The sequence below is a fragment of the Microplitis demolitor genome, chromosome 10, assembly GCF_026212275.2.
Source record: "Microplitis demolitor isolate Queensland-Clemson2020A chromosome 10, iyMicDemo2.1a, whole genome shotgun sequence".
NCBI lineage: Eukaryota > Metazoa > Arthropoda > Insecta > Hymenoptera > Braconidae > Microplitis > Microplitis demolitor.
The window spans coordinates 2,511,006-2,531,039 of record NC_068554.1 but is presented as its reverse complement, the minus strand read 5'-3'; the positions used below and the strand labels follow the sequence as shown (position 1 = coordinate 2,531,039).

The window sequence follows — 20,034 nt, the reverse complement described above, 5'->3', positions numbered from 1 at the left end:
TGTGTACATTCACAGCCGGACAATAAAATGTCTCGATGATTAATGGAGTCCATAGTCGATAGACGATAATCGCGAGTACAAACGAGATTTTTCTCTTAAGATATCGATTTGATAATTGTATCGATTGTTTTTATGCTTGCGAGGTTACTGCTAGTTTGTGTAAGTACTTTATCACTAGTAACTACATCTGTACTTACATCTGTTACATGTGTGAATATGGCTGTCAATTGGTGATTATTTTAATTTTTTGTTAATTAATTTAAATAAAAATAGAGAATTTTTAAAATGTGTTTTTGGATATTTTAATAATTCGCGCGCATTTTTTAAAATTTATTTATTTATTTAAAATTTTTATAAATGTGAATATAGCAGACGTCAGACAAATTTAAAATTATAAATAATTAGAGTAAATTTAAAAAAAAATAATATTTATAAAAAATTCGCTTATTAATTTCAAAATTAAAAAAAAATTTTATTTTATTAATTATTTAGTCTATTTATTTATAATTTTAAATTTATCTGATGTCTGCTACATTCACGCTCATAAAATTTGTAAATTGTCACATATTTGTTACATGTGTGAATTAGCTGTCAGTTGGTACTTTTTCAAATTTTTTATTAAATAATTAAAATTACAATAAAAAGAAAATTTAAAAATTCGTTTTTGGATATTTTAAAAATCCGCGCCTATTTTTTTAAATTTAATTATTTATTTAAAATTTGCAAATTGTCTCATATTTGTTACATGTGTGAATGTAGCTGTCAATTGGTAATTTTTTAAATTTATTAAAATAAAAGTAGAGAAATTTTAAAATGCGTTTTTAGATATTTTAAAAATTCCCGCACATTTTTTAAAATTTCCTTATTTGTAATTTATTTATTTATTCAAAATTTCTAAACGCTCTCATATCTGCTACATTAAAATTAAATTACAGATGTGCGCGTGTTGCAGAATACCAACTTCGATGAAAAAAACTTGGTTTCCACCCCAAATGCTTGTACTGATTATCTAGTATTATTTACCACCACTTATTTTGAAACCAGCTGATGTACTGTATGTGCTGGTACTAACTATTGGGATTAGGATAAATTCATCAAAACAGTTGCTTGCTAGCTCTCACACTGGCTCTTATTGTAAGACGTAGTAGCACACATATTATAGACGTACGTGTATATTTATATTTATGTGTGTTAGACTTTTGAGCTTCAAGGCCTATTTATTATTTCTTTATCTGTACTAGCTTTACGTTCTATTGAGTTTTAAATTCTTATTGTTCTTTTTCTATTTCTAGATATCAATTTTATTGAATAATTCATTTTTTATAATGACCAGATTATCCTGAAGATGGTGATTTAGGATTTTTTTTAGTAAGACGATACATTTTTTTTCTTCGAGTTTTTTTTTTTTTTGTAAGTACTGTCATCAGAACGTCGAAAATGTCGGACATAAAAAGTATGGAGCACCCGACTTTGAAGGTAAAAATATATCAAATAATTATTTAATTATTTAAATTACATCAGAAGTATTGAATAATTAATTGACGTATAAGTGCGAGGTATAAATAATTTAAATTATTATTATTTAATGTTGTGTCATTTGTTTTTTGTTTATTTTTGAGGTGCCATACGAATTACTGAATAAAAAATTCCGTTCGACGCAAAAAGCTTTGGATCGAGAAGTATCGCATGTACAGACAGCTGCTAATGAGTTGGAGAAAGGAATAAATAATAATAATGGACATGCAACAACTGGAGAGATAAGTCGTTTATTAGGTGGTGTCGTGGCTAAATTGCAGGCATTGAAGAGAAAGGCGGAGGAATCTATTTCTGAAGAATTACAAACTGGTATGGTTTGTAAAAGACGTTTAGACCATTTAAAAGATCATGGTAGTTCATCACCAAGTGTTGTCAATCAATGGCGAAGACAGAGACTTGACAGGATGCTTGTTGAATATTTTTTAAGAAAGGGATATTACAAAACAGCTATGAAACTCGCTGACACTACTGAGCTACGTGATTTAACAAATATTGGTAATTATTTTTATATATTTATTTATTGGAATGATTGATAAGCAGGACCAGGTACTTCGGTTGGAAGTCTATGGATTGCCGACCTAGTATCTACTTTTTTTTCTACATGCATTAGTATTTCCCCTTTCATACGAAGTACCTGGACCTGTTGATAAGTAATTTAATTTATTTTACAGATGTCTTTATGGTGTCAAGAGAAGTTGAAATATCATTAGCTAATCATGAAACAGCAAGATGTTTAGGATGGTGCCATGACAATAAATCAAAGCTAAGAAAATTAGGAAGTACAATGGAATTTAATTTACGAGTTCAAGAGTTTATTGAACTAGTACGCGCTGATCGTAGATTGGATGCTGTCAAACATGCGCGTAAATGTTTTGCTAATTATGACGAGTATCAATTACAAGAGATACAAAGTTGTATGGGACAACTGGCGTTTCCAGCAAATCCTTACCTTAGTCCTTACAAAGATTTGTTAGATGAAAAAAGGTGGGATCGACTTATTGAACAATTTCGTCATGAAAACTACAGATTGTTTCAATTAGCAAGTCAAAGTGTATTTACAGTTGCACTTCAAGCTGGTTTATCAGCATTGAAAACTCTTCAGTGTTATGGTGCTAATAAAGAATGCAAAAATCCAAGTTGCCCTGTTTGTAATGAAACACTAAATGAATTGGCGACACCTTTACCTTTTGCTCATTGCTCACAGTCGAGACTCGTATGCAGTATTAGTGGAGAGCCGCTTAATGAATACAACCAACCCATGATGATGCCCAATGGATACGTTTATGGTGAAAAGGTTAATATAGTAGTTTACAGTAGTATCTAAAAAATCCACATGGGTTCCTATGGAAATCCACACATTATTTATGTATGTGTATCGTGTATCAATAGACGATAGACATAGAAATCGAGATACCCCAGATTCTATAGAAATTACTTGTATAAAAACTTAGATTCCTATATGAATTTCCCATAAAGAAATCCATATATCCAAGTTCCTATATAGGAATCCAAGTACCCACAGTTTTCTATGTGGATTTTTCATATGGGAATCCAGGTACTCATAGTTTTCTATGGTTCCATGAAAACTGATCCTAGACAAGTGATCACACAATTGATCCCACAGACTAAATCTAACTGACAACTGATCTTCTAATTAATCAGATTCGTCAAGATTTTCATAACTTTCATTATCATCATTTTTAACCGAATGTCAATGGGATCAGATGTCAGTGAGATTAATTTATAGGGATCACTTGTGGTATAAAATTGTTGGGATCAGTTGACGGCACACCATTTTTTACATGGGTTTCCATATGAGAATCCAGATACCCATGGTTTCCTACATGGGTTCTTATATAAATTGATATCTTCTCTACATGGATTCCTATAGGTTCCCATGCAATCCGACATGGATTTTTTTTATGGGAACATAATATTAAAATTAAATAAATTTATTAAATAATGATAATGATATTTAATTACAGGCGCTTGAAAAAATGGCACAAGAAAATAACGGAGCAGTTATTTGCCCTAAAACCAAAGAAGTATTTCCATTTAAAAAAATTGAAAAAATTTATGTTATGTAATATAAAATAACAATTGAACTTAATTACACAATATCACTATTATGTAATAACTTCTTTAATAATTACTATCAATAATTAATTAATTACTAATTAATAATATTAATTGAATCTTAACTAATATGTAAGTTGTAAAATAATACAATATATAAATATATTTTTTAAGGAAGTTTATTTTTTTCGTTTTTACGTGACAATTAATATTATTGTTTTAAAATACAATAAAAAATAATTTTAAATTCATTGAGTGATTTTTTTTTAATATTTATCTGGGATAAAATCATACACAGAAAAAAAGAAAGTTTAAAAATTATAACCCAGAACCTGGGTGTCAATACAGGAAATTTTTAATTTCAAACAAATTTTATAATACGCCATTAATTTTTTAAGTTCGTTACGATTTTTAAATTTCAAATATTAATTTTTTCGTGCATAGAAAATTTTAATATTTATCATATAATTATTTATGTTTAAAATATAAATTAAAAAATCACTGTTTATAATGATAGAATTTACTGATAACTTTATCATCATATTACTTGTCAATTCTCAATTTATGTAGGGTAGAAGTAGCATTTGTGACCACTCTCCATTTTTGACATTTAATAATTTATTTTAATTAATGAGCAAGTTAAAAAAAATTTATTCTAATACAGTAATTAAAATATTTAACGAATTAAAAAATTAATTATGTCATTGCGTACATTACAAATTATTTTATCAAAATTTTCTAAGTGTCCAATACTGGCCTTGAAGTCATCAAAAACTGTACCTCTATCCCAGTTCATTTTTTTCCATGTAGATTTTTAAAACACTAAATATTTACGGTAATGTAATTCTATTAAATATTTACTGTAATAATGAATTGTGACATCGATTTATTTCAACAATAATTTGTTTAAATTGTGACCAAGTTATATGGGTTTTTTTCACTACAAAGACTTGTAATTATTTTATTAATTATTTCTTAACAGACATCTAGTAACTTCAATTTACTTTAATTATTATATAACATGCGAAAGATAATTATTTAAATGAAAATATTCACAAATGGGTTGTTACAAAAATATCCTATCTATCGTATAAAGGGTTAACAAGTTTTTTTTAAATTAGTGAATCATTACATGAATTTTATTAATTATTGTCGGCATTGCTTGTTACGAGGATTGTCCAATGATACTAGATAAATTCGGACTTATATTGTGACTTTAATTATTAATTATCAACAAGTATATATGTTGTATTTATGTAGCATATTTAAAGAGTCATAGATATGTAATAGTAAGAGTAATTTTTAAAAAAGATTTAGAGTAATATATATATTTATGTATTTAAATGTGATAGATTTATGGAAGTTTTTTTGTGGCAAGAATTAGATAAAATTTTGTATTATATTTCAACAGCTAAATTTTTCTCTAAGTCAGATTTCGCCGAAACGTAAATTTTTTTAAAAATTACTTACAATTGTTATCAATTGGGAGCTACCAAAATTTGGAAAATAAATTTCAGTAAAATTTTAATGTCAGTTGCATTCAAAATTCGAATTTGGGCTAAAATTTAACAACCAATTTTTGTTTAATTTTTAAATGATAATGAGTGTAAGTAATTTTTTAAAAAATATATTTCCCGGCAAAATTTTAACTACGTCTTTTGTTCAATTCAAGAAATTCTTAGACAGTACCCCCTTCTTTCCATTTTTTTTAAATATTCAATGATCTAAGACTCGAAAAAATCAGGAGTAAATTCGAAGTGACCACGGATTTTATTCAAATGTAAATTCACTTGGAGTTCCGGAGTTTTAAAAAAAATTACTCCATACGTGGAGTAAATTCGGAGTTTGTTTTTTTAACGGAGTGATTTCGGAGTCTAGATTTTATTTAAATCTGCATTTACCCCGATTCAGAGTTTTAATAATAAAATAAATTCCCTTTGAAGTAAATGTCACTCATAAGGGAAAATTTTCATGTCTTTAATTCAAAAGTCAAATTTTGTGGGTAAAATTAAATTACCAAGTATTGTTTGACGTCTAATTGATAACAACTATCATTTTTTTTTTTCAAATCTACATCTTGGCAAAATTGTAATCACGTTAACTTGTTTTAATTATTAATCAAAATTTTTACACAGTTATGACAGCTGTCATTGAATATTTTTAAAAAGTGAGGACACTGTCTGAGAATGTCCTCAACACATATTTTGTCACGTAAAATATATAAATATAATTAATTACTAAAATTAATTAACTTGTATAAATAAAAATACATATAAATATACGTATTAAATAATAAATATATGTGTATGTATGTAAAAGCTACTCAATAATATAAAAAAAGTATCTATTTAAATAAGATTTCCATCAGAGAAAATCCTTTGTACATTATCAATAAATTTATTTTTAAAATTTAAAATTAATTATAATAAAAGTATGAGTCAGCATTTGAATTTATTTGAAACCTCAATAATCTGCGAGTTTAATCGTAATGACAATAAAAAAAAGTATAAAAATCATTTTGATTACTTGATTAAGTCTTCAATTGCTCAACACTTTTTTTTTTTATATAGAAAAAATACATCTTTAATATTTAATTAACAATAAATTAATAATTATATTGATAAAAAAAGTTTATATCATAATTACTGTATAACATTGAATATTTGCATTTAATTACGTAAACGTATTTAAATTAATGTTAAATAAAAATTATTCATATGATCGTAGATAAAAAAAAATTAACTTAAAATAATTGTAGCCTTTTTTCTCATTAATGTTTACATAAAAAAATTGATTAGATAAAAAATGTTTAATTACAATTATTAAAAAAGCGTGTGCTTGAATTTAAAGCGGCTTTAGTTTAATTTATAAAGAGTACTCAGTATTTACTTAAGGCTTATTGGTCCGATAAAATGTGTTGTAACGGTGGCATAATTAACCGTATGGCAAGTAAATAATATTATTACTAAGCCATTTTAATATAAACGGTATTTTAAAAAGGCATTTTGGTAAATTCAGACAAAAGATTTTTGCTGAAAACGAACCTTGTAATTTTTTTTGCACTAAAACTACTGAGCTTTTTATCATTTCATTGATTTTTCAAAGTCAATTCAGTATACAATTATTAAAATTAATTAATTACTGACCCTTTGATTTTTCTCTAAATATTTTTATAAATATAAAAATTTCTATAATTAAAAATAAAACAAAAGTATATGAATATTTACTGAAAAAATAAAAAAAAAATAAATCAAAGGGTCAATGTGTCGATTACTAAATAATTATTACAGTATATAATAACACAATGAATGCCATTGAAATGAATTATTGATATAAAATAAAATAATGTAGTTAATTATTATTAATATTATTATATGAACACCGTGTACTGTCATGATTACTCATTAAATTTCTTACTTCAGTCATCCATCAGCAAATCTAGTGAGTATTAATTTCAATACAAAAGTGTAAAGAACTTTCAATCATCCCCACAAAGACAGAGATACTACTGACGGCATGGCCATGGCGAAAAGAACACCAGTAAAAATTCCAGTGATGAGAAACGCGGCGGCAAACATTCCCGCAGTAGATGCATATCGAGAATCGACCATTCTATAAATAAATATGTCGTTAAGTGTTTCCTGTCGCTAATAAAAGCGACTCTAATAAACTTTAATAAATAAGTACAATGTACTCTTTTGTGTGGATACTTACGATGGGCAGTACATCATACCGAGAGACGAAAGATAACCGCTGCTGAGGCCCATTATTACTGCGATTACGAAATAAATCCAGTCGTTGTCTATGTAGACTGGTAAAGTTCTGACGAATTCTTTTGGTGGCTGATAATTACATGATAAAAATAGGGGGATAAACAATACGCGCATTACAACTGGAACTACTAGCCACTCTTTCTTTGGCTAAAAAAAAAATTCTTTTTTAATTATTTTATAATAGTAATAGTATATTGTGTGACAAGGAATGAAGCAAAACAATTTCAGACCAGGGTGAAGGCTGACGCACCCGCAGTTTGAAATCGTATTTCATTCTGAGTTACACACAATAGTTTTCATGATTACCTGCATTGGAACTTAAAGTTTCAGTGTCAGCAGCCAGTCAGAAACAAGTTAATTTAAGACCAATGGCGTCATCAACTATCAGCGTAAGTGTAAATTGTGATTTATAATTTATAATTAAGCAGAAACTATAAATACTATTTATTATTCACACTAATTTTTATAAAATTTAATTACAAAGTCAGAACTGTCATTGACGTAAATAAAATTACTATTAAACTAATGACAAGTATCAGAGTTTAAATTGCGAATGTCTTCAGTCAGCTGACAGAGACATTATTCGTTTCTTTCCAAGGGGCGAAACACTAGTATATTACACACCTAGGGAGGAAAATAGGACATTCCAATCCGCGTGTATAAATGCCCGGTGGCAAACACTCGGATTGGAACGTCCGACCTTCCTCCGTGGTGTGTAAACTATTTTTCACCAGATCTGTACTTGAAAGTTTAAATTTTTGGCTCTGTTCGTAGGAAGAATGGCGCATGCGCTAATTTTTATCATTTGTTCTCTCATAAAAGAAAAGAACGACTTTCTTCCTTCTAAACAGGGCAGGAATTCAAACTTTCAGTGCAGGTGTGGTGAAAAAATGTTTCTGTCGCTGACTAGGCATTCGCAATTCACGCATACGCTAATATTAATTCGCGGCATTGGACTGAAATCAGCTTCTTTCGACTAGCTGCAGACACTGAAACTTTAAGTTTCGATGCGGTATCACAAAAAAAATTAAGAAAAAAAAAATTTACCCATTGCACATAAGAAGCGACGGAGCTACCAATCATAGCAGTTATATTGAAGGTCATAAAACACATGACACTCATGTAAATTTTATCGTCTACTAAAAACTTTGGATCTGATTTTTGAATACTAGAATGAACTGCCGGAAACAGACTCAAAGTAATGAAGAAAATGAAAAATATATTAAACAATTGTGGAAAACATTGCTTGAATATAGTCCAGTATGGCGTTTTCCCATGAATTTTTGATTTTGTTTCTAACTCTCTTTTTTGTTTCTCTTTTTGAAACAACATTTCATGGTATCTATAAAATCTCTGCAATAATGAAATTTGTGTTTATCAATAAAATTAAGAGAGGTCAAAAATAAAATTATTAAAACTTACATTGATCGGTAACGCAAAATAAGTATCGAAACACGCCAATAGAACAAAAAGTGCCGTCAGAAAGTAGTAAATAGCTGCAGTTCTGAGGTTTGGCGTCGCCAATATAGAGATAAGATCAATTACTGCCGTAAAGGTTCCACTAATATTCTGAAAAATATTGCGTTTATTAAATACTTGTAATTAATTACGATAATAAATACGTGTAGATTAACTTACAGATCCCAATACAACAGCACCGGTATATTTTCCAGGTAATTTTGCTGCCATACCATACACTGAGTTCTGATAAATACCATTGAAAGCTATTGAAAAAATAAGTAAAATAAAAAAATTATTGACAATAATTATTTAAATTAATTGGGGTAATTAATTTTTGTTGCTTACTATTTAAAACAACAACTGAAAACATGGTAATCCAAAAGAAAACTCCTGGCCAACCGGATGTATCAAGCATAGCCATTACAATTGTTTCAACAAATATTAGTACTTGCATAAAAATTCCCCATACAATTCTAGTGGTCAAATCTCCCCTGTAATAAATTTTTTGATAATTTAATAACTCTGAAATTAGTAGATAATTTTCGAATTTTTTTTTAACAAATTAATTACAAAAAAAAATAAAAATAAAAATATGCACATGTAGAAAATTTAAAAAGCTATAAGTGCAATTTTTTCAAATATTTTTATTTTATAATTTATGGTTTGTAAAAGTAATCCAAAAATTATTAGATGTCAGCTAACTATAGGATCGTAATAATTTGATGGATAATTACCCTAGGGGCATAAAAATATTAATCCAGTTAAAAATAACATTGGGAACTTGGGCTGCAAAGCTAACACTAGATACATAATTTCCTCCATATGTTGTATTAACACCCGTGTAATTTGTTGAAAATTTATATTTTTCAAAGTACTGTAAAAATAAATAATTATTTAATTGGTTTATTTTAATCAAATGATAAGATAAAATGTTATCTAATTATTAACTTACATTCCTAGCAGTGATAAACATATTCCAAGGCATAAGGGTTCCAATTCCATGAAGTATCATTATAATAAATACTATATTAAGTCTATCCTTCGGAGGATTTAATTCCAGGTCAACTTGGTCCATTGTCAGACTTCGAAAATTTAACTCGTCGTCTGGTTTATCTGTGCCTTCCCAACCAGGAGATAGTCTAACTGGTTCTGAAGAAAACAAAAAAAAATACATTTACATTTGAATATATTATAATTCTTTGACAATCAGCTTAATTTTAAATCCTTTATGAGTCACTACTAGTGTGAAATTTTGAAAAATCAATTTTTTTTCTTATTTCGATAGTTTATAAAGTAAGAAACCCAATACCCGATCACTCATGTATTTGTATATCTATATGTACCACATATATGTATACAAATATATATAATGATTAGGTTTTGAGTCTTTTACCTTACCTTCAAAAATAACATACTAAAATTTAAAGTGCATATCTCAAATAGTTTTTGAGTTACAGCCACTAATCGATTATCAAAACTAAATTTTAAAAAATTGCTGCAGTTATAATTCGAAAACAAACCATCTGATCGACTTGATTTTTATTGCAGCTTCTTTTTATGTTTCTCCATACCACGAACTTCCAGTTTTCTGATAGAATAGAAAATGTAATTTTGCCAGGCCAAAAATCATAAAATTTTTGCGCGAAATTTAAAACTTTTTTAAAAAACCCGCCATTTGTTTAAATTTTGATTTGTTTTTCAATCGAGGGCTATGCTACGGGCAATACCTTCTAGCTTAATAAACTTTTTAGTTTTTTTTTTCATCCACTACAAAGGTCGCTGTCACTGCAGCAGGAGATTTTTTTTGGAGCGGGAGATTACGAATAACTCGCTGAATTTTCAATTTTTTCGTCCAAAAATTAAATCGTATATTTAGTATATATCCAAAATATGTCTTTAAAACATTAAAACATTCAATGCAGTAGTTTTCTTTAAAAAAATTTCCAAAAATCATCTTTTTCAGGCGGCCACACTAGTGGCGCCCCTCAATAATTAAAATAAATAATTTTAAATTAAATGACAACAGTAAAATATTAAATCACGTGGTGAGATCAATTCAAATCAATTTGTAGATCAAATGCTCACTATAAAATACAGAGTGAGTTTAAGTAGCTCTGACTAAAATAATTGACTTTACAGTACAACAATATCAAAGGTTACTAGTATTATTCAATTTATTCATTTATTTATCGCAAATTTTATCAATATAATTAACAAAATTTATAATTTCAACTCATTATTGATAAAAAATTTTGTTATCTAAATAATTACTTTGGTTTAAGGAAAAATTTTATATACTTTTTTGCGTTATGTTAAAAAAATATGAAAAGTTCAGTTGAAAAGTACTTGGACTGTAATTATCGTTAATGATAATAAGAGGACATAAACATAAAAGTGATAAGATAAAATGTATTTAACTACATACCTCACGAGAAATATTTTTAGAACTGCAGGGGTGTAAAGTAATATAAAATACTAAAGAAGAAGAATAAGGAGAAGCCAACTTGGCACTGAATTAAAAATAAAAAAAAATGTTACAACTCAGACTCGTTTTGAGAATAAAAAGAATGCAGACCAAGCATCCAATGTAGTTTGAAAAGACTATACATGCATTCTTTTGACCACGAGGTTTCGAGTAACGTGTAGAGATAAATTAAATAATATTTAAAAGTAATTAATTTAAAAAATAAAAAACTTACCCCTTACTACTATTTTTCGTGCAGTCAATTCATTGATAAGACTCTGGTCTTCAATTCCAGCTCTAAAATCTCTCTGTTTATACGTACCAGCCATTTTAATAATATCAATTATCAGCAGCAGCAAAACTTACTTAACACAAGGCGCAAATAAAATTAAGTTCAAAAATAAACTTCGTCAGCACATTTTTCAACAGTAAAATTAAAAGAAAAATTAGCGGGAATTTGATCGTCTTACTAAAAATTAAAAATTTAATTATTCATTTTTGAAATTTTTTAAATTAAAAAAAAGACTCGTCGTAATTACCCGCCACGTACGTGTCCAAGTTTATGAATGACAATCAGAAGTAAAAATTTTCGTGATTAGTGAGAGATAAATCGTCAGTTTAAAATTGTAATGAGCCACTAAAAAGTTATTATATTAAGTCCATTCCCCACCATTTTTTAGGTTAAAACATCATCAGCGAGTTGAGAGATTGCGATAACATCATGCGGTGACCAATGAAATTAATTTTACGAACTTTGACGAATTATTACGACTTTAATCGACATACTCAGTACGCATATTACTCACATACATTTATACATGTAACCAATGTATTTACACATACATATACATATATATATATGTTTAATATAGAAATGAACAATAGAAGAGATGCCGGATTTTCCGACGCAACTTTACTTCCCATCTTTTTTTACCTGAAATAATTTACTGGCAATTAAAATTATATAAGTAAATAAATAAAAGGATATTTATAATTACTGATAATCAATATATATATGATGTATATATATAATATAATGTATTGTTAATAATAATCGATGACGAATAATAAAAAAAAAATGAAACAGCGAATGGCATCATCTCCCGCCGTTGGGATCCGAGCGAGACGCGAGAGCCAACATGGCGGCGTGACAAATAATCTCTTGTCTGCTAGAGTCAATGTTGGAAAAAAAAAAGTATATAATTATTGTATTTTAAAAGTAGTATATTTGATAAATATTATATTATTACGTTGATAAATTATTATTTTGATATTTTAAATAAGTAATTGTTTATTTTACTTTAAGTGATATTTAAATGTGAATTTGTATACGTGACGAGTTTGAATTTTTACCATCGCAAATTCACCCGAAATATATATATGTGTGTGATACATGTATATATGTGTGTATGTATAAATCTGGAAAAATACATATATGTGTTTTAATATAAATTATAAATGCAAACATGGTTTTTATTTTAAATTATTCAGTTAAAATAAAGATGTTATGTTTTGCGTGGTGAAAATATTTGTCTGATATATTTTTATTGATTTGACAAATAATGTCGTCGATACAAAGTAAAATGCGAGGTAAAATATTTCATTAGATAATGGGTTAACCTAAATTATTTTTTATATATTTTATATTTTGTTTAATGAATATTTATTGGCGGGTAATTATTATTTTTAAAATAAATTTGAATTAAAATTTTTAAGGACGGCCTCCGAAATCAAAGAACTCCTGTACGTGGTGCAATGAAACTAAACAGCCTTTGAAATATGTTCTACCAACTCAACATGGAAAGAAAGAGTTTTGTTCAGAGTCATGTTTATCGGCATTTAGGAAAGCTTATGTCAGAGGAGCTTGTGTACGTTGTGATAATGTCATCCGAGGTTCGCCAATTAGATTGGAGCAAAAAGATGGCCCAACCAAAGACTTTTGTTCTCCGTTTTGTTTAAGCAAACATAAGACGAAGGAAATTCAAGCTGAAGCTAAAAAAAGTATGGAGCTTTTTTTTTCAAACATAACTACCCTGATAGCCACCGTAACCGCAAGTTAATCAAGCTACGGCTGGAATCTGAAGTCAACTTAACAGCAAAAGGGAGAGCTAAAAGTTGCGGTCAAGTTGACAGTAGATTCGATTTTAATTCAAATGTTACTGTCGGATAATGATGTTGTTGACTTAAAGTTTAACGTCAAATTGACGGCAAGTTTTTCTGTAAAATTCACTGCAGAAACTTGCTGAGCAAAGTGTTGCTATCAGGGCCATGTTATTGTTTTCAGAACCCGTAAACCTTGAACATGGGCCTCAAGTGTCCACCACTCATTTAGTTATAATATTCTGTTAGAAAAAGTCGTAGATCTTCTTTGGACTTCTGACTATTCGATAGAGTTGTTGCCAGCTCCGAAAATCCCTTTTTCAATAAACATTTTAATCAAAATTCGGAGGCATGTAGGCTGCTTGCAGTAGAATATTTAAAAATTCATGGACACAAACGACCCATGTTCACGGGATTAGGGCTAATTTTTATTTTAATTAAAACATTTATATTTTTTTAGACACAAGTGATCAACCGTCACCAGCAGCATCACCTGCTCCGTCTGGATTACCCAGTAGTAGTGGTACGATACCACAGTCATTTACAACAAATAATGGCGCAAATAGTTCAACAAATAACAATAATAATAATAATACTAATAATAATAATAATAATAATAATAATAATAATAATAATAATAATAATAGTACTGTTAGTAATAATAATAGTAATAATAATCCAGCGAGCATATCGCATGCACCATCAACGTCTACAGGTCCATTTCAATATGAAACTTACCAAACATTTGACTGGGATCTTTACCTCAAGGAAACAAATAGTTCAGCAGCACCCGCAGAATGTTTCAAACAGCATGTGACACCTTCGGTAAATGATTTTAAAATAGGAATGAAACTCGAAGCACTGGACCCGAGAAATTTAACATCTACGTGTATAGCAACAGTAGTTGGTGTACTGGGGCCCAGATTAAGACTGCGGCTGGATGGGTCTGATAATAAAAATGACTTTTGGCGGTTAGTTGACAGCAATGAGATCCACCCGATAGGTCACTGTGAAAAATCTGGTGGCATGCTTCAACCCCCACTGGGCTTCCGCATGAATGCTTCGAGCTGGCCGATGTTCTTACTGAAAACTTTGAATGGAGCTGAAATGGCGCCAGCTAAAGTATTCAAACGCGAACCAAAAACACCCAAGACAAATCTGTTTGAAGTCGGTCACAAACTTGAAGCGATTGATAAAAAAAATCCACAGCTCATTTGTACGGCGACTGTTGGAGCTGTCAAAGACGAAATGATTCATATAACATTTGATGGATGGCGAGGCGCATTTGATTACTGGTGTAAGTATGACTCGAGAGATATATTTCCGGTTGGTTGGTGTTTCAAGAGCGGACATCCACTGCAGCCACCACGGCAGAAAGCCACTGGACAGAACAGGTTCAAATCGCGGACCAGTAATGTGCTTCCAGTGATGGCTGTGTCTGGTAATGGAGCAAGTGGAGAACCAGCTGTTGCTTTGGTCAGTCCTGCCGGTTCTAGCGCACCTCCGCAGCCTGCTACTGAACCAGACACAAGTACTGCTAACAACAAACCCCATGTACTGGACAATGTTACTTTATATGTCAATCACAATTGTTCATGCGGACCGTACTTCGATCCCAAGAAAGTAAAAGCTATACCGTCGAAATTTGGAAGTGATACCATTCTAAATGTCATCAGAGATGTGTTTCAAACATTTTTAATGGCAGCAATGAGTCCAAGACAAATGTTGAGTCTATTTAAACGTGGAGAAGGTGACTGCGTAAGTCTGATACTCGAAGCCAAAACAACGTCTATAAGACTGCCGGTATTTCTTGACGAAGAAGATTTTTACTCCTACATAAGGCGGCAACTGGAAGATTTGTGTGCATGTGAGCACTTGTTATTCAAAAGACAAGAGACCTGCGAAAAATGTCTCAGCTCACAGCAGTCGATTATCATTAAAAGAGAAGAAAATAGCAATCCTACAGCTGAAAAACGTCGATGGTCTGTTGAAAAGTCACAGACTTCTACTGCACCTCAGCAACAACCGGCGCAACCTCAGCAGCAGCCTCAACAAAAAAATCAGAGCATTGTCACAACCCCTGGCACCACCAGCATTGATTCTACTCAGCCGACACCTCCGCCAGCTAAGCAGCCGAGGAAATCAGTGCTTGGTATGTTTTTTTTTATTTTTTTGTTTCTTATGTTTATAATTCTGATAAATTAAATATTCTGTCTGCTATTTCAGAACTAGAAGCAGCGACTTCGACTACGCAATCTGAAAGTTCAGCGACGCGTATCTCTTCAACGGAACCTGCTGAATGGACCATTGAAGATGTCATTCATTATATCGGAGTTATTGATCCTGTTCTTGGCCAGCACGCTGATCTTTTTCGTAAACATGTCAGTAAATTATTTATTTATTAAAACAGTAAATAAGTTCATTCATTATTTGCTAATTTATTTTTGTTTTTCAAACAGGAAATTGATGGCAAAGCTTTGCTGCTTCTTAACTCGGATATGATGATGAAGTACATGGGTTTGAAATTGGGACCTGCATTAAAAATTTGTAATTTAGTTAATCGTATCAAAGGTCGGAGACATGTGATGCTTTGACTTTCTCAGTCATCAGTATAAATTTTTTATTTAGACAAGAAAAAAAAAGTTGAAGTTAAAAATAATTTCAATGGACATTTACGATAATAATATTTTTGAAAAAATTAACAGCATGGATTTATAAAAGTTGAATTATTGGAATACGATATATTTTTGTTGATAAAAAAAAATAACATAAGTCAATTAAATTGGCTTGATGTACAAATAACGAATTACGCGTAAATTTAATGCATATTTAATAAAATTTCATCGAGTGGAGTTATAAATATAAATCCACTTATCAGCACTTCTTCCTTATAAATAATTACTACGCGATTTAATAATCTATATCACATCGTTCAAACAATCACGTTTACATTTTTAAATTAGCATATTGGAATTTAATAATATTTAATTATTATACATATGAATATATATATACTTTGATTTGTATTATTAATTTAAACAATTTGATGTGTTAAAGGTGAGCTTGAAAAATTACTAATCAATTTTTTTTTAATTCTTAAGGGCATTCTCAGACAGTGCCGACTTTTAAAAAATATTCGTCAATTTTCAGCTGTCAACTGTATTTAAAGTTTATTAATTAACTAAAAAACAGTTAAAGCATTAATTGAAAAAGACGACCTAGTTGCGATGGGATATAGAATTTTCAAAAAATTACTTCCCAAGTCGCACACTTGACTTTTGACATCCATAAGATGGCAGTTTTAAAGCTGTTGTTTTATCTATCAGACACCAAAATATTGACAACGATCAGAAATTTATGTCACCGAAAAAATGTCTGCTTAAAAAATTTGACACAAGTGACGTCAAAAAGTAAATTAAAAATGTTGTCAACTAAGTAATTAATTAAAATTTTTTTGGACAGGAAAAAGAAGACAAATTTCTTATGACTCTTAGAGCTAACATTTGTTTGTCTTATTTATATAAAAAAAAAAACGGCTTGGGCACAAAGAAAATTTGTTCTTTTAAAAGACGTCTTTATGACATCTTAAAGTTGTCTCGATGCAACTTGGGTCTCAATTAACACACGGCTTTGTAACATCTTCAAGATGGCAGTTTTGAGGCCGGATTTTGACCTATCGTGCATCAGAATGTTGACAAAACAATTAGAAATTTATGTCACCGAAAATATGTCTGCTTAAAAAAATTGACACAAGTGACGTCAAAACGTATATTAAAAATGTCATCGAAAAGATTCGTTAATTGAAATGACGACACAGTTGATGTTAATTAAAAGTTGAACGAATAAAATTTTGATGTCAATTTTGTAATTCGAAATTTCAAATTTCTTAGGCCAAAATTTATTCGAAAAATTTCGTTTGACTCCCAATTAATAACAACTAAATAATTTTTTAAAAATCTATCTCAGCAAAATTGTCTTTTTTCCAATTAATGCTTACATTTTTTTTAATTAATTAATAAAATTTTGCTACTCTCATGACAGGTCATTGAAAATTTTCAAAAAGTGATACTGTCTGAGAATGTCCTTAAAATATTGCGATTGCAATACGGTCTTAAAAATAATTTACTGACCTAATAAATTTTTTTCTCATTTGCAATATCACTAGCCCGTTTCTATTATATATTTATAAATATATATATATATATACATACATTTAGTTTCTAATCAAAACATTTAATATCTGTAAATAATTAGGATTAAATATAAAGGAAAAAAATCAATAAATTTAAACAATTAATCGTATAGATCCAAAAGACTAGATGTCTTGTGATACCTTCACTCAGAGATTTGGTAATTAATCTTTTTTTTTTTAATTAGCTAAATATTAATAATCAATTGCAGTCTCCAGATCCCTCATTGTTTGAATAATTATTTCAATGCGTACTTTATATTTTGTACCAAAGTCAGCCGGTGAAACTTTTTCTTTAATTAATAATTATTATTATTACTTGTTTTTTTTTTTTTTTAATGTCCGATCTTTTGTACATAAATTCTTCATTGCTGTGAAAATTATAACAGACATTAAAATACATTGTATACCTTTTTGTGTATTTAGATTTAAAATATTAATTAAAATTATTAATTGTAATATTCTTCGGAGTAAACAAATTTTATAGTTTATTGGAAAAACTAAAAGTAATTGAACGTAATTTGTTATATCGCCATAATCTCATGATGATAATAATTGAAAATAAAAATTAGGGAATTAAATAAATTCTCGGCGCTGTTATAAATAATTGACGAAAACATAAAATAGAAAAAAAAAATATTTTTTACGGCAAATTAAATTTATTAGCGATGCCGTACTATAGTATTTTCACTAAGTTAAATCATGTATGTAACACTTATAATTGTAATATAAATCAATAACATAAAATTATTGAAAATTTTATTATCTTTTTTTTTCAACAGCACCTTGTTTTTTTTTTTTTTTTTTTTTTTTTTTTAAATTGTACGATAGAAATAGAATAAGTATAGAAAAATATGTAGCAATAATAAAAAAGAACATTTTTGAAAATTAATTATTTTTTTAATATATTTATATGTTAAAGATCTTATATATTTATAGATTATGATTGTGTAATTTTATTTATTTTTTTTTTTATACTGCTATAAATAATTTTAGTTTTAATTATCTTTGGTATTCACTCATAAAAATATGTAATCCCAAGTAAAGTATGTAATTAAGATAATGACATATCTTTACGTAAAAAATGATATTTGCTAACTTTTAAATTTAGTGATCAAGTGCGTGTTATAATTTTAAGTAAACCAACATCACCAAAATTCACTTTAGTTTTATTTATTTAAATATGACAATTAATATTTAAAATTTCGGAGATTTAATCACCAGGAAGTAAAGCTGCTTATTCTACTGGTAGCAGCCCGCGTATGAAGAAATTCAAAAAAGTTTGACATGCGGAATTTATTACATTAAACTTGAGACAGATAAGAACTTTTTTTTAACTTTTGTAACTTATAGTAGAAAAAAAAGTTTATTTAAAGTAGTTAAGATGTTCTTTTAAAGGATCAGAGAAAGTCTGCTATGGGTAAGACTTTATATGAACGAATTTTGAGTAAAAAGAGAACGTTTTTAAAACATATTTCTACTACATTTTATCTTCGTTTCAAAAACGTTCAAACACTTCAAATTTGGAATTTTTTGATTCTTATGGGGCTATTGGTTTGTAATGAAAACTTTTTCAGATATACTTTTTCTTTACTATCAAAATTACAAAAGTTCCATTGGTAGTTCTAATCTGTCTTGTTTAGAAGTTTCATATACTGAACTTTTTGAATTTTTTTTACCCTAGACATCACTCAGGGAATCATTTTTATCACCATCTAGTAGCTGACACAGTCAAGGATTTTTATCAATAAAATGTGACTTTTTAATTACAATAAAATTTATTTATTTTGTAATAAATATAAATAATAAATATTTTACTCATAACTATTAATATTATAATAGATTTTATTTTTAATTATTAATTTAAACAAAAAAATTTCTTCAAGTTTCCAACAATTCATTTTTTTTTTTTTTTTATGGACAATCAATCAATTGAAATATAATCGATACTGTCCAGCCCAATAAAAAAATATTTCAACGAGTACAAATGTTTCAATGTTTGATGTATAAATACAATTTATTATATTTCTGAGGTGGAAAATAACAAACAGCGACTATCTTTTTAGATAATCACAGTCCGGAAGTGGGATAAAATCTTCCATGTCTGTTACTCCAATTTATAATGAAATCTCAATGATACTTGTACAAATTACTTAATTTTAATCCATGGACACCATAAAATAATATTTCATACGTACTTTATTAATCATTACTTGCATCCCATTCAAACTTTTATTTTCAAGGCATTAAAAAAAACATCAATTACTTTATTATAAATTACTGTGATATTTATTAAACAATTAAATAAAATACTAGTGAGCATTAATCTGCAAACTTATTCAAATAAAATGACACAAAATCCTGCGCAGTTTAAAATAAAATCATTAAATTCACATTAAATAAATAATTTAAAAAATTACACTTTTTATTCCATG

General features: G+C 28.6%; 3 protein-coding genes across 6 annotated transcripts; 2 read left to right on the top strand and 1 right to left on the bottom strand.

The window, feature by feature from the left end:
- The first annotated feature begins 68 nt into the window (after positions 1-68).
- LOC103570019 (E3 ubiquitin-protein transferase MAEA) lies at positions 69-3,785 on the top strand. Of its 2 annotated transcripts, none has more exons than XM_053742421.1 (6): positions 69-159; positions 936-1,164; positions 1,293-1,476; positions 1,620-2,031; positions 2,208-2,830; positions 3,522-3,785. In XM_053742421.1, exons 3-6 carry the CDS (start codon positions 1,438-1,440, stop codon positions 3,621-3,623), a joined length of 1,176 nt encoding a protein of 391 aa, XP_053598396.1. In that variant the 5' UTR covers positions 69-159; positions 936-1,164; positions 1,293-1,437; the 3' UTR covers positions 3,624-3,785. The 2 variants fall into 2 exon arrangements, with proteins under 2 accessions (XP_053598396.1, XP_008545827.1); XM_008547605.3 differs by having other exon boundaries at positions 139-230.
- Positions 3,786-3,861: 76 nt separating this feature from the next.
- LOC103570020 (equilibrative nucleoside transporter 1) lies at positions 3,862-12,127 on the bottom strand. 2 transcript variants are annotated; one of them, XM_008547606.3, is made up of 10 exons: positions 11,850-12,127; positions 11,546-11,779; positions 9,799-9,995; positions 9,581-9,720; positions 9,192-9,337; positions 9,024-9,109; positions 8,808-8,954; positions 8,433-8,738; positions 7,327-7,532; positions 3,862-7,224 (listed from the first exon to the last, which is right to left on the bottom strand). In XM_008547606.3, exons 2-10 carry the CDS (start codon positions 11,637-11,639, stop codon positions 7,095-7,097), a joined length of 1,452 nt encoding a protein of 483 aa, XP_008545828.2. In that variant the 5' UTR covers positions 11,640-11,779; positions 11,850-12,127; the 3' UTR covers positions 3,862-7,094. The 2 variants fall into 2 exon arrangements, with proteins under 2 accessions (XP_008545828.2, XP_008545830.2); XM_008547608.3 differs by having other exon boundaries at positions 11,861-12,127.
- A 301-nt stretch (positions 12,128-12,428) lies between these two features.
- LOC103570021 (polycomb protein SCMH1) lies at positions 12,429-18,358 on the top strand. Of its 2 annotated transcripts, XM_053742415.1 has the most exons (6): positions 12,446-12,505; positions 12,617-12,900; positions 13,027-13,311; positions 13,871-15,562; positions 15,637-15,791; positions 15,870-18,358. In XM_053742415.1, exons 2-6 carry the CDS (start codon positions 12,873-12,875, stop codon positions 16,002-16,004), a joined length of 2,295 nt encoding a protein of 764 aa, XP_053598390.1. In that variant the 5' UTR covers positions 12,446-12,505; positions 12,617-12,872; the 3' UTR covers positions 16,005-18,358. The 2 variants fall into 2 exon arrangements, with proteins under 2 accessions (XP_008545831.2, XP_053598390.1); XM_008547609.2 differs by having other exon boundaries at positions 12,429-12,900.
- The last annotated feature ends 1,676 nt before the right edge of the window (positions 18,359-20,034 follow it).